The sequence below is a fragment of the Coffea arabica genome, chromosome 6e (genome assembly GCF_036785885.1).
Source record: "Coffea arabica cultivar ET-39 chromosome 6e, Coffea Arabica ET-39 HiFi, whole genome shotgun sequence".
NCBI lineage: Eukaryota > Viridiplantae > Streptophyta > Magnoliopsida > Gentianales > Rubiaceae > Coffea > Coffea arabica.
The window spans coordinates 52,740,196-52,753,718 of NC_092321.1; the positions used below are offsets into that span (position 1 = coordinate 52,740,196).

General features: G+C 33.7%; 1 protein-coding gene across 7 annotated transcripts in view; it reads left to right on the plus strand.

The window, feature by feature from the left end:
- Window positions 1-13,523, plus strand: part of LOC113694620 (calcium-transporting ATPase 10, plasma membrane-type) — a 41,133-nt gene that overhangs the window by 16,966 nt on the left and 10,644 nt on the right. For 2 of the 7 annotated variants that reach the window (XM_072055815.1, XM_072055814.1), the window contains exons 5-17: window positions 4,504-4,764; window positions 6,799-6,915; window positions 7,002-7,041; window positions 8,413-8,537; window positions 8,632-8,763; window positions 8,852-8,941; window positions 9,310-9,379; window positions 11,058-11,128; window positions 11,204-11,287; window positions 11,379-11,456; window positions 11,542-11,613; window positions 13,196-13,279; window positions 13,369-13,451. In XM_072055815.1, the coding sequence (XP_071911916.1) occupies window positions 4,579-4,764; window positions 6,799-6,915; window positions 7,002-7,041; window positions 8,413-8,537; window positions 8,632-8,763; window positions 8,852-8,941; window positions 9,310-9,379; window positions 11,058-11,128; window positions 11,204-11,287; window positions 11,379-11,456; window positions 11,542-11,613; window positions 13,196-13,279; window positions 13,369-13,451 (1,232 nt within the window). In that variant the 5' untranslated portion in view covers window positions 4,504-4,578. Of the gene's footprint in view, window positions 1-4,033; window positions 4,170-4,503; window positions 4,765-6,798; window positions 6,916-7,001; window positions 7,042-8,412; window positions 8,538-8,631; window positions 8,764-8,851; window positions 8,942-9,309; window positions 9,380-11,057; window positions 11,129-11,203; window positions 11,288-11,378; window positions 11,457-11,541; window positions 11,614-13,195; window positions 13,280-13,368; window positions 13,452-13,523 lie in introns of those variants that run through there. The other 5 variants (XM_027213466.2, XM_027213468.2, XM_027213467.2 and 2 more) reach the window with 5 other exon arrangements.

Below are 13,523 nucleotides of genomic sequence, written 5' to 3' on the forward strand. Positions count from 1 at the left end.
ACTTATCCCACTAAACTATTATTTCCCCTTTTTACTCGATCAATCATTTACCCATTACTTAATATTTTCTAATAACATTTTTAAACGAGGTGCACACGCATCGAGTGTGTCTCGATAATTGGTGGTAACAAAGGCTCGTCATGCTTTACAAGATTTTTTTTGGTGGTATGGAAATACGATCTTTTCTTTTTACTACTTTATTATCCCCTTTTTTTTGCATATGAATATAGAGTCAATGAAATCTCGAAATTAAAATCTAAAATGCAAATTTCACTACCCGATTTGTTCCTGATGGTGAAATGGACAAGAAGAAACTCTTGTGTGATTTCAGAGTTGAAAATTGAAGAATATAATAGTTGCCGTCAAACAGTTAACCTACCGTGTTCCTTGTCTGGTAGAGAAAAAGTGTGACTGATAGCTCCTTGTTTGATTAGATTTATTGTGTGTTTTCTACGAATTGAATTGGAAATTAAGGAGTGAAATTTCCATGCAATTAAGTCCTTGTCTTCACTGAATTTCTAGTGTTTTCTATCAATTGGATATTGAGGAGCAAAATTTCCACGAAATTATCCTTATCTTCCATGAATGTCTTATGTTTTCTATGAATTGGACGTTAAGGAGAAAATTTTCGATGAAAGTAAGTCCTTATCTTCACTGATTTTCTCAGTTGCCAACTGAAGTTTCTAAGGTAAATCCCTAACTTTCCAACTGAAATTTCAAGGTATACACTGTCCACTGTTATGGTGTGCTCCATCGAGGAAATAGGGCCTCCCCGGTTTCAATTCTGTCTAGTTATATAAACTAATACCCTCCCGTTCCACTTTGATAGTCTTAGTTCTTTTTTCACACAGTTTAAGAAAAAGTAGTTAATTTTGTTGGAACAATAAATTTGGATAGCTATTTTCCTAAAATAACCCCACATTAATTAGAGTACAACTTTATGGGAACTTGAATTGATGGTAAAAAAAGAATGAACTCTCATTAAATGGGGTAGGTTTAGAGTAACAACAACTTATATTGAATAAGGGTATTTTAGGAAAATTAAAATACAACTACATTCTTCAATTGGAAAGTGGACTACAATTTGGGACAGACGAAAAAGGAAAACAGGACTATCAAAGTGGGACGGATGGAGTAGAACTTTGGTGTAAATTGGTACAGCTTTGATATAAATATGAATTATAATTGAGTTGGTGTAAAACTTATGATTATATTAAAAATATTTTAGTTTACACCGAAATTGGGACAATTTACACAACTAGATAGAACTGGACAGTACCTTAGTTTTTAGAAGAAACCTCAAATCCGCTTTTATCAACTGTGATTTACCCCTCCAAATCAGTCTTTACGAAACCAAGAAGAAACCTATTCTGTTTGGGCAAATACTTCAGTAAACCTGAACTAATATTTTAGATGTTTTAAATAATTGAACTACTTGCATTATTTTCTGCACCTTCTAAAAAATTACAAATTTTTAAAGCATATTGGCTTACAAGACTGTCAATGTCAAAGTAGACTAAGGTCTTCTATTTGTGTGTTGGGTGATCAACAAGGAAGATCCAACTTAATGAATTACTCAAAAGTTATTAGATTATTTGGGAATTAAAAAACAGTTACCACATAACTACCCAACACCTTTTTAGGTGCACAAACCTTTTCCAGAAGTAATTTCCAAAAATTGATTGATTTCTTACTTCTACCCCAAGCAAAATCATAAAGGTAAATTACTTTGACTTTTGCCATCCATGTACTTTTTTTTTTTTTTTTTTAATATCACTCCAAAAATTTTATTTAGTGTGTTTGTCTAACATAAAGTTCACCAATAGAGTGTACTGAAATTGGTAGTCTTGTAATGATACTTTTCTTTATGTCAACATTATCGTCTCAATGAACAAATAAAATGTAAGGTTGATTTTGTGTATTTATGAAGTTGCAAACCATAACTTCAAAGATTAACCCACATTAGTACCTTTTATTTGCCAAATGTCTTAAAATCAGCTTGAACGTGCCATCATGTCATATTAGAACATTATGAAAAGAAAAACACCCACGTATGACTTATAAACAAATAGTTGACAATAGGTATCAAGAGGGGGAGAAAAAAAAAGCAGTTAAATAAGTTTATGGATTAGCACTGTCATACATATCATGAATAAAATATACTATCAGCGTTGTATGAGGAAAAAAATACACTGTCAGCGTCGAATGAATGATAAATTCAAATTTTGCATACATATCATGAATTAAATGGTGATAATGTATACATTTTCAGTGTATATAAGATTTACTCTAAATTTATTTCTTATGTATTCCAATTGCAAAATAGTAGTGTTTTTTCTTCGATATACTTGAGCTTTTACACAACAATTATAATAATTTGTTTTACATTTTACTTTTCTTAGATATCTTTGAGCATTTTTCCACATTTCTCAAAAATTTGAATTGCAAGATTTGAATAACTAGAAAGAAGTACTATAAAGCATCTCTTCTACATCATACTTATTAAAATCATTTTAGCAAAAGACGTTGACTTGAAAGCAATACAAGTAATTCTATCAGTGCCAACAAATGACTCGATTCACAAACGTGGCTCAACTTAATTCAATACTCACTAATCACAAATTTGAAACGAGCTCCATTTAGAAAAGTATCTACAAGCACACGTATTTTTCTCCGAACTTGATCATAGGATTCAAATTGGACCGTTCGAGTTCGAGTTCAACAGTTGACTCGTTCAGTCGTCTGTAGCCTTCTCTTGGATTTTCACCTCAATTTCCTCTACCGTACATGTTTTTCCACGTTGTGGGATGCAGACAGATGTAAGACCTATGGTAACACATTTTTCTTCCATGAAATTACACCGTCAATTTCACCGAACCGTCTCACAAATTGCAACTTCTTATATTATTGCAAGTTATTGGTACCTATCAGAGTAATTACCCAAAAGTGTTGATTAGGGTGTGCATTAGGTACAAATTCGATTATTTAATTATTTGAATTTGATTTTTTTGATTATTTTACTTGTAAAATTTTAAATCGCTTTCAATTTAGAATTGGAAATTACAAAATTTATTCCGTTACCGAATTCAATTCGAAAATGATTATGAAGCTGGTTATAACCAAATTAGATAGTAATTTTTACATAATTAAATGGGATTCATTTGTATAGTTGTATACAATTAAATACTTATAATTTACAAATGATGTATTGTATTAAACTTACATTTATTATTATTATTTTTATATAACTTAAATGTTTAATTTGTAAATAACTTGATTGCTTTCAACGGTGAATGCTAACAAACTAATATGTTGACATGCAATTCATATACATTCGCTTAGACTGCTTAATCATACTGCTTAGTTACTTACATTAAACAAGATTAGTGATTAGAAAATATAAATTCACATATTGTATATGTAATGTAAATTTAGAGTATATTAATACTTGCAAATTAAAAGTTACACATTCAAATATTTAATAACCCAAACATGTATGCTGAATCAATGTCTAAATTCTAATTAATAATTATATTTAATATTTAGTACTATACTTATTATCTAATTCTAGTTATGTATAAAACAGTAAGTATTATAGTTAAGTATTATTGTATATTTATATTATTATAATCATATAATAAATACTAAAATAGTATATTATAAATCATTATTTATATTTTTTATTATAGGTACATAATAATACTATATATTATCTATTATTAATAGTCTATACCTATATAATATATTAATAATATATAACATTTATCTATATAATATATAATTTTATAAACTAATTTGGTATTCGAATACAATAATATATTATCTTATTTCATTTTATTGAATTTAAATTTAAAATCGATTATTACCAAATTGAAAATTTCATTATCTATTTCATATCATATTAAAATTCAGTAAATTTGATAAAGACCATTTTATACTAAATATTAAATACCCTATTTCAAATTACCAAATTAAAAATAAAATTGGGTATGAATTTGGTATATACCAAGATTGCTCACCTCCAGTGCTGACACCCTTTTGGAATTAAAAAAAGGGTAAAAAACAGGAACTGTTTTAAAAGTGTTTTTCGCGAGCGAAACTTCCCCGAAATTTCCTTCTATTCTTCTCTGCTCCTTCGACCTCATTCTCTCTCCTGCAGTTCCCAGACGGTAAATCGAATCACTCCTTTTCTTCATCTCTCTCTAGATTGCATTAAGAATTAAGGAAAGTATTAATAATCACTGACTAACTGCCTTAATTGTGCATATTCTCTTGATTTTTTATGCATATATATATGTATGGCTCACATGAGCCGGTGAATTGCGGGACTTTTGATGCATATGCATTTTGGTCGGTTGTCTTCCTCCGACAGCAACCAAACCCTAGCGCATTCTCCGAACCAGAATTTCTGGATTTTACTGTAGTTTTCTCGGCATTTGTGATCTTTTGTTGGATGAAAATTTATGAGTCCGTTTGAGAGTGCAACTTGTTTTCGAAAAACAGTGCAAATTATTTTCCAATCGGTGTCATCTCTCCTGCGACAGCATTTAAAGAAATTCAACGCCAACAGGAAGAAGAATGAGTGAGGATTTTAAGCCTGCGTCGCCGTATAGGCGGTATCGGAACAGCGACACTGATTTGGAGTCTGGAATCGGCCGTGTCGGCAATGGCTCTACTGACGACGACGACGAGGGGACTTCTGGAGGGCCTTTTGATATTGTTCGCACCAAAAGTGCCCCTATTGATCGATTGAAGAGGTGGCGGGTATGTGTTGTAGTTTTTATTTTTATTTTTTGTTTGCATTTTTGTAATTTTTAGTTCTTTTATTTCTGGCAATGTAAGTGGATTTAGTGTAGCGAAAGATTGTTTGGTAGAAAGTTTTGTTGAGCGAATTTTTGGTTATTAGAATTTTGTCTAGGAATATTTTTGCAGAAATTTTGGAAAGAGTGAAAGCTGATAGAGTATGGAGAATTTGTGGAAAAGGAAGTTAAACATGGGCGAGTGAAGTTGATAGCAATGGGTGAGGTATAGATACAGAGGTTGGATTATTAATCGGAAAGGAGATATTTTTTCAATACTATTTGGTGATGGCTTTTCATAGCAGAATAAAAAGAGTGGGATCTTAGTAAAGGCCTCCGTCGCGAATATTGGATATAACATACAAATTGCAAAATTATAGTTGTAAAAAATTGGAGGAACTTGGTTTGATGCAGGATGTGGTGTAGTGGATATCTGCAATATTGTAACAAATACATATATCTATTGTGTTGCTTAAAATTTCTTTGATTATAAATTTATGCATTATAAATAACCTGTTCAGCTTATCTTTTGGAGTCTTAGATGTAGCTGTTTGTATCCTCGGACATGCATCTTAAGCTAAAAGGGTTACATCCTTATACAGGATCATGGCCCTTTAAGTTTCAGAAGTTCAGTTATTTGCTTCTCTTCTGTGCAGCTTCAGCTTCTGTGTTTCTGATTTCAGTTGATAAACTTCAGTGTCACCTCAACTTCTCATTTTAAACTAAAGATTATCCTCCTTCAGCCTCTAGTTTGTAATTGATAGCTAAGCAAGAAAACAGCAGTTATCCAAATAATTGATGTAATAAGATTTTGTGGGTATCCATCTAAAAATTTTTCTGAAATTCCAGACTTGACATATATGAAATCTGTCCAGCACAAGTAGTAGGAAGATGGTTCCCCAAGTATTGCCAACTTTAGTATATTGTGAAATATCTCAACAATTAGAGCACTTATTTTGCATATGGTCTTTGTGAGTCGAGGTTTAGGTTAACAAGGCTTCAGACCAAGTAGTAGTAACTAACTATGGTTGTCATGACAATTCTTTTATTTTTAGCCTGAAAGAAGGCTTTGAATGGGGCTCTAGATTAGCTAATGTGTACCTATGGCATATAGCATGGCATACCGTGTGGCAGAGATTTCTTTTTGAGTTATTGTAATGTTTTTCTTACATTGATAAAAGGTTTGATAACTTTAACTGAATGAGAGGGGATTGAAGAGGAAAAAAATTTAGGTATTGGGAGTAAAATAGAGTTTATGAGAACACGATAGATTCATAAAATCGAAGGAACTTGAAGAAAAATTCCAAGGGCAAGAAGCTGAAATGGTTGAGTAGAAGTTTAGAGCTGCAAATTGATTTTCAAGAAATGCTCTGACTGATGCTAAGTGTCAAGACTGTAGCTGTCAATTTGAGTACTTGACAGACAATTAATGTAGGGAAATAAAAATTTCCGCAAAGGAAAGCAATCTAACGATTAGAACTGAACTCGTCAGATGCTTGTGAATGCAATGAAGTGGTTGGAAATGAAAGAAAAGAACACGAGAGTTAGAGAATATTTGAGCAACAATACAGCTGGAGAGCTTGTTTACTTGCTTCTCTATGTAATTTTCTGAATAACAGCATTTTTGAACATGATTAATAATTATGATCACATGTAGAGATGCGATTAAATGATGAGTATTCGAGTTAGTAATGTAAGTTGCTGTATTGAGAATTATAAGCCGAGGATGTTATTGTGTCTTACTTCGAAACATGATTAATGTGCCCAACTTCTCAATGTAATTTTCTAGACAACGGCATTTTTGAACATGACTAATACTATTTGAGTTTGGAATATAAGTTGCTGTATTGAGAATATAAGGCGAGGATATTAATGTGTCTAACTTCGAAGTTTGCAATGAAAGAAGGGCACCATTTTAGTTATGTTATTTCTTGGAAAGTTTCTTTGGGAGAATGTTGCCGATTGTTTGACAAATGGATTTCCTGTTTATATTTTTCAGCAAGCTGCTCTTGTGCTGAATGCATCTCGACGGTTTCGCTATACATTGGACTTGAAAAAGGATAAAGAGAGGAAGCTACTTTTAGCTAAGATTAGAACGCATGCACAAGTTATTCGGGTGAATATTGGTTCTCAATTCTTTTTGGAGAATTATCATTCTTATTTTTTTGTGTATCTCCTGTTAATGCACAACACTTCTATCAGGCTGCTGTTCTCTTCCAAGCAGCTGCACAAGGTGTAGATGGTAAATTACTTGCTCTATTGTTTTGTACAGTTTATTTGTTGTTCAGGATTTTGGCTTCAGTGCAAGATGCAGAATTTAGACTAAGAAGAGTTTTTATGCTGCTTCTCCTTGTACTCATCTTCATCCATTCCTCATGGGTGGAAATTCTTTTTTCAGATAATATTTTATTTTTCAGGCTTTCTTTGAGCATCTTTGAACTTTTCGAGCAGGGGGGCTAGCTATTTGACACATACAGACAATAGGAATTTCTTCTTGTTCACATTTAGTTTGACTATTGACCTGCAATGCCTGTGCAATCCCTATCTCTCCTGTATCTTTGCAAATTTTGGTCCTAGATCTGTCTTTTGTCTCTATAATTCGGTTGTCATGCATGATTGTATGCTTTTTGGTTTAATTTATTTGTGGCTGGAGGCTTTTTTAGCTCGAAGCCGTTGACTTTTTACATTCTGCCTAAGCAATGATGCGATTTCTTTGTTGTGGAGCATGCTTTGCTATTCTTTTGAAAGTCATTTCATCATTAAATGTACACTGGCAATATGATTTCTTCGATACTTGATGTGGTTTTCTTGCATAGGATGAGATGACTTGGAAGTGTTGCTACTTCAAGCCTGTGTGGATCTTGAACATGAGAAATATTTGTTGAGTGTTTTGCCTATAAAGGTTGATGCTACTTTTTGAGTAATGGTTTTCCTCATGTTCTGTTTTGCACATGCAACGGAATTCCTTATTGAGGGGTGACAAACAACGTCCAAGGCCATGGATGTTGAGTATTTGTGTGATTATCTTGGGACATCAACTTGACACCTCCGCCATCGAATGATGTAGATAACATTCAGTAATGCTGTTAAACTAAATAGACTCGTAAAATGCATGGAGAACAATTTATTTGCGAAAGGTTGCTTGTCACTGATATGGTTGATGCGGGAGTAGTATTGGCAGCTGACTTGATGTTTTAGTGTTTTAAGTCATGACTTTTGCTAGTAAAATGTAAAGCTAACATTTGAAATCTCTGTTTCTATTTCTTTACTTTCATCTCAAGTTTCATTAAAACTAATGCTTTGTCATTTTAGTTGGTCTGTCCAATTTGATCCTGTCAATGTCGCTTTTACTGCACTTAATGTACAAGTGTTTTACTGGAAAGCATAAAAGTTCAAGATGCATAGAGTTTTTGCTTCATACTTCTGGGTTTTTAGTTGGCCTATGCAATTTGATCCTAATAAATGTTTTACTGGAAAGCATAGAAGTTCAAGATGCATAGAGTTTTTGCTTCATACTTCTGGGTTTTTTCCTTGCTTATCTCCATTGTCTTTCAAAAGCATTACATGTATTGCAAGCACTGATCATTTTGGTCATGTATGTCTGTAATTTTAGTACCAGGATCCCCTTTGAAAAAGCCTCCTACACCGACTCGTACTGGAGATTTTGATATCAGCCAGGAGGAGCTTTCTCAAATGTCAAGAGAGCATGAGATTTCTGCATTGCAGCAATATGGAGGGGTTAGTCCAATGCAACGATTTTCCTTTTTCTCCTACTGTATCAAGCATCATGCACATCTATGAATTTGTTTATTTTTCTGTGTATTACGATCAGGTTAAAGGTGTAGCTGAAAAGTTAAAAACTAGTCTTGAGAAAGGAATTCGTGGGGATGAGACAGATTTTTTGAAGCGGAAGAATATATTTGGATCCAATACTTATCCGCGGAAGAAAGGGCGAAGCTTTTGGGTATGTTACTGCAAATCGTTGAGTTATTGAACCATTTGCATCATGAGCTGTGCCTCGTTAACTTGCTTATTTGTGAGTTGTGTTATAGAGGTTTCTGTGGGAAGCTTGTCGAGACACTACTTTAATCATCTTGATGGTAGCTGCGGCTGCTTCTTTGGCCCTTGGGATAAAGACAGAGGTAAGCTTAATTTTTGAGTTTGCTCTAATTATTATTATTATTTTTTAATTTTAAGGATAAGTTCACTCTTAATACTTATTTTGAATTGAGAATTGTAAGCCCTATAAAGTTTTTTCTGTTTAATAATTTTGTTGTACTACTATATGTTATGAGATCATGATTTTGTTAGTTGTATGAATTTTAAATCTTGTCTTTTGATTTTCTGACAAGAATGGTATCTGTCCCTATCAAATTCTTATAGATTAAAGTATTTTTTTAATATACTTGTGATTTACTAGCTAATCTGAGTGGAAAATGGAAAATGCTGACATGTTTTGATTGGTTAATTTTGATTTGGTCTTGCCATAGTCTAATATGTTGTTTTCCAGGGTATAAAAGAAGGATGGTATGATGGTGGAAGTATCGCGTTGGCTGTCTTTATCGTCATTGTTGTAACAGGTATTATGACAAGTTTAGCAAAGAAAGTTGGTACAATGTGTGGTTAATTAATGACCAGAAATGCAGTTAATTTCGATTCTGTGGAGAACTGAATGAAATGTATTACATCCATATTACAAGTTTATCCTAAGGTGTTGCTATGGTTTAGCGTTTCTCTCATTTGTTTTAATTCTGGACTTCAATAGGTTGCTTGTAGGTGTAATATTGGGAAATACAGCAAACACTCTGACAAAATCCTTATTGAACCTCTAAAGGAAAGTTTTCTTTGGTTTTGGAGCTTCTTTACATCAACCCTGCTGTCTGACTTCCTCTTGAGGTCATTAAGAGTTATGGTCAGTCAGAACAAAATGTTCCTCATTTTACTTGTCTCAACAATAGAAGACACTATGAGGCTCCTTTTTGCAAGTAGTTGGTAGTCATGTAATAAGAACTCGTCACCCCAGCAAGATCTGGTCCAATGCTATAAAATAGTTGGTAGTTTAAATTCATGAGGCTCCTTTGGGTTTCCCTCGGAAGACAAGTAAAGAAGCGCCATTCCTGGTGTAGGAGACAAGCTAAATTTGTGGTTTAACAAAGACATTTTTTCTTGCAGAATGTTAAATAAAGTGTTAATTATGTTTCACGTCATGACTTGAGTGCATTATTAAACTGAATTCTCATACTTCAAGGCAATTTTGTCATGGAGCCAGAATTAGCTAATTGTTTCAAAAGTCAGTTATCTTTTTTGACTAGTCAAATCTCAATTGTCATATAGACCATTTAGCATCATTTTAGAAGCAAGTCAATATAATGATGAGTTAAGCAATCGACTTGACACAGTTTTGGAAGCACGACCAAGTAACTCAGAGCAAGTCCCACTTTTGTTTTGACATAGCAAATGTCTGGTGCTGTAGTTCGTTGGATTTATTTATTGTGCATATACAACTAAACTGGGATGCCCAAAAATGATTTGTTAACATATAGTAATTCTAGATAGATCTTGGAAACTTTGTATCCCTATGCCTTTACATAACATGAGAATGTGTTGTTCAAATACATTATTCCTTGTGAGAGTATGCTTCTGGTGGATGAAAGTTATTTCTCAATGATTAGAAAAGATGAATGGCATTTGGGATTTGTACCTCATGTTCTTGGTTTTTCCTAACAAAATAGGGTAAGTGTGCTCCTTGAACTATAACATTTGTTTTAGTCCTTATTGCCAAGGTTTGTATCATGCTGGGTCCATTTGTAGCTGCATCTTAGAGCAAGTTTATAGATTTGTATGTACATCTATTTATGACATCACAATCATCTTTCCAGCGTGGAAGTAAATGGCTTTTTACCTTGTCAATGGAGTGCAGTAGCTGTGCATCATGGCCCAGTTCCCACTGCACTTTGTATTTATAGCTCTGTGCAATTGTGTGCATTTTGATGCACTCATCTATACTTTGGAAGAGAACTTGTCTAAATAAATTCTGTTTGAACTTTGTAGAATTGTTGTCCTTGGTTACTTGTACCATGCACTTGCATATGATTTTAATGGTTAATGTTTAAGTTTATTGTGGTCCATTGGGTTGCAGCACCTCTCATTGTCAATCTTGATGACATGCATATACCTGAATGCCTTATTTGTTATGGTTCCTTGGCACTTCCAACTTTAGTTTGTCAGCATAATATTATTTCAATTCTCATTCTGTAGCCATCAGTGACTATCGGCAATCACTCCAATTCCAAAGTTTGAATGAAGAGAAGCAAAATATACATTTGGAGGTTTGTAATCTACAACCCTGTGCTGTTCGTTGGAGCCTTTGTCCACTCTCATAATTTGAGAAATTTGAATTGCAGGTGGTTAGAGGTGGGAGAAGAATCGAGGTTTCAATATTTGAGATTGTTGTTGGTGATATCGTACCTCTCAAAATTGGTGACCAGGTGGTTATGAACTTTATTTTTTCTCATGTTCTGGATTTTTACTATCCTTGTGGTTGCACCTTTATGCTTACATACTTCAAATTTTTTACAGGTACCTGCTGATGGAATTTTGGTTTCTGGTCATTCTCTTGCAATTGATGAATCAAGTATGACTGGGGAGAGCAAGATTGTAAGTGTGAATGTGGCAATTTATTCCAGTACATATTGGGTATGAGTCTTGCTATTGTTGATTGAGCCAATAATTTTTCTCACAGGTTCATAAGGATTCAAAGGCACCATTTCTTATGTCCGGTTGCAAAGTGGCTGATGGTTATGGAAACATGCTGGTAAAGAGGATGAAGATATTTTATGATTCTTGTTTACTAAAAAATATTTACGCTGTGGTTTTATCTCTTGTGGCATTTTCTGAAAATTTCCTTTTGATGAACATGGAGGAATGCACTTCGAACTGGTCACAACATACTTAACAATTCCTGGATTAATGGCAGCATAATAAGCACAAACTCTGTCATTTCATTTTGCTTTAGATATAATTAATTAGCACTCAGCAGTTCAACACCTTGAATTGCAAGCACCATTGGCAAACTTAGCAAAACTGATCTGGCGAGCGTAGGGAACCAATGTATTTTTGATCTCTTGCCCTTCATTATTGAACTGATATGAAGGATTTATGTAGATTCTCTGGAAACATGATTGGTCGCTTCTTATTTCAAAATTTTTGTGCCTTTCCATTTTACACCTAATAATGCTTGCAGCTTTATTTGCTTGGTTTCAATTCCATTGGTCCAAAAATAAATCTCCATTTTTTTTAAAATTATAGCCTGTTGCATGTTTTTTGTATTTGTCATTCTTTTCCTGTGAATTTTATTAGCTAGAAGGTGGTAGGTTGCTTTCTGATGACTTTTTGATTGGGGTAATGCTAATGGGAGTATGCTTATTTTCCCATGTCAGTAGTATTCTTGAGAAACTTTTAGACCAGTCATCTTTTCCAACTGATACTGGGATTGTACATGGTCATATTAGATTTGTTACAGTTGGTAAAGTCCAATTGGTTTTTAAGGTGTGTTGAAAGTTAGTTATGTAGGATTCTTTGGCAAGGCACGAGTGCTTAGTAACTTGTGTTAGTGCTTGTTTGTTGGTGGTCGTTCAGACAAATATAAGTTGTCTACGTGATTGAAGCATGTTAGCGCCCTATGCTTAGATATTCAGTGTGGATTTAAAAACCAACTATGGGTGCATGAACTCATTTCTTAGAGCCTGAACCATTATGACAAATGATTTAGGAAGTTGCTTCTATCCATTTTACTATTGAATTTCTGGAATAATATATATCTGATGTAGAACAGAACTTAGGGATGTTGCAGGGGAGCCCCTGTATAGTTCCATGCTTCAGTTCAGGCACATCTCTGTAAATATTGTGGTCGACATGTTCTACTAGCCTTGCATCGTTGAAGCAATTTCTTGGGGTTACCTTAGGAGTAGAAACAAGCAGTTTGTTTGGATGCCAATTTTTTTTTTTTTTTTTTTTGCCAAAAAATATTTGCTTGCATCACGAAAACATTTTCCAACCACCTTTTTATATTCCCAACCAATTTTCATCTCACATCCATCACATCATAGAAAATGCTATTTTGTTATTTCAAATAATGTCTTGTCCAAATGCATCTCAAGGTTTTTGGAATATCTTGCCTTTGAAAGGCAATCAGAGATTGGATTGTTAGACTGGATATGTTAGCATTATGATATGAAATTACTTTTCTGTTTAGACTATTAGGATAAGTGCAGACTAGAAACTTGCGCTATTTTCCTTCTCCTATACATTCATCATTGCTCATAATCTTTTGGCTAGATGTTCTTTGTGTATTATTGTAACTTTGAGCTGCAAATTTGGATTACTGTATGTTGCAGGTAACTAATGTTGGGATAAATACTGAATGGGGCTTGCTGATGGCTAGTATTTCCGAAGACAATGGTGAAGAAACACCACTACAGGTGTTTTCTTTGTTAGATGTTAACATGGTGTCTTCATTTTGATTGTAGCCATGATTTAAGCCTGACTATAGTGTATGATACGTTCTTAGGTGCGGTTAAATGGTGTTGCAACATTCATTGGTATAGTTGGTCTTGCTGTAGCTGCAATTGTTCTCATTGTCCTTTTCATCAGGTTGGTTTACACTTGTGTGATTGTTTTCTGTTTGTCCTCTTAATCTACCTTGAAATCATGTTTTATCTTCTG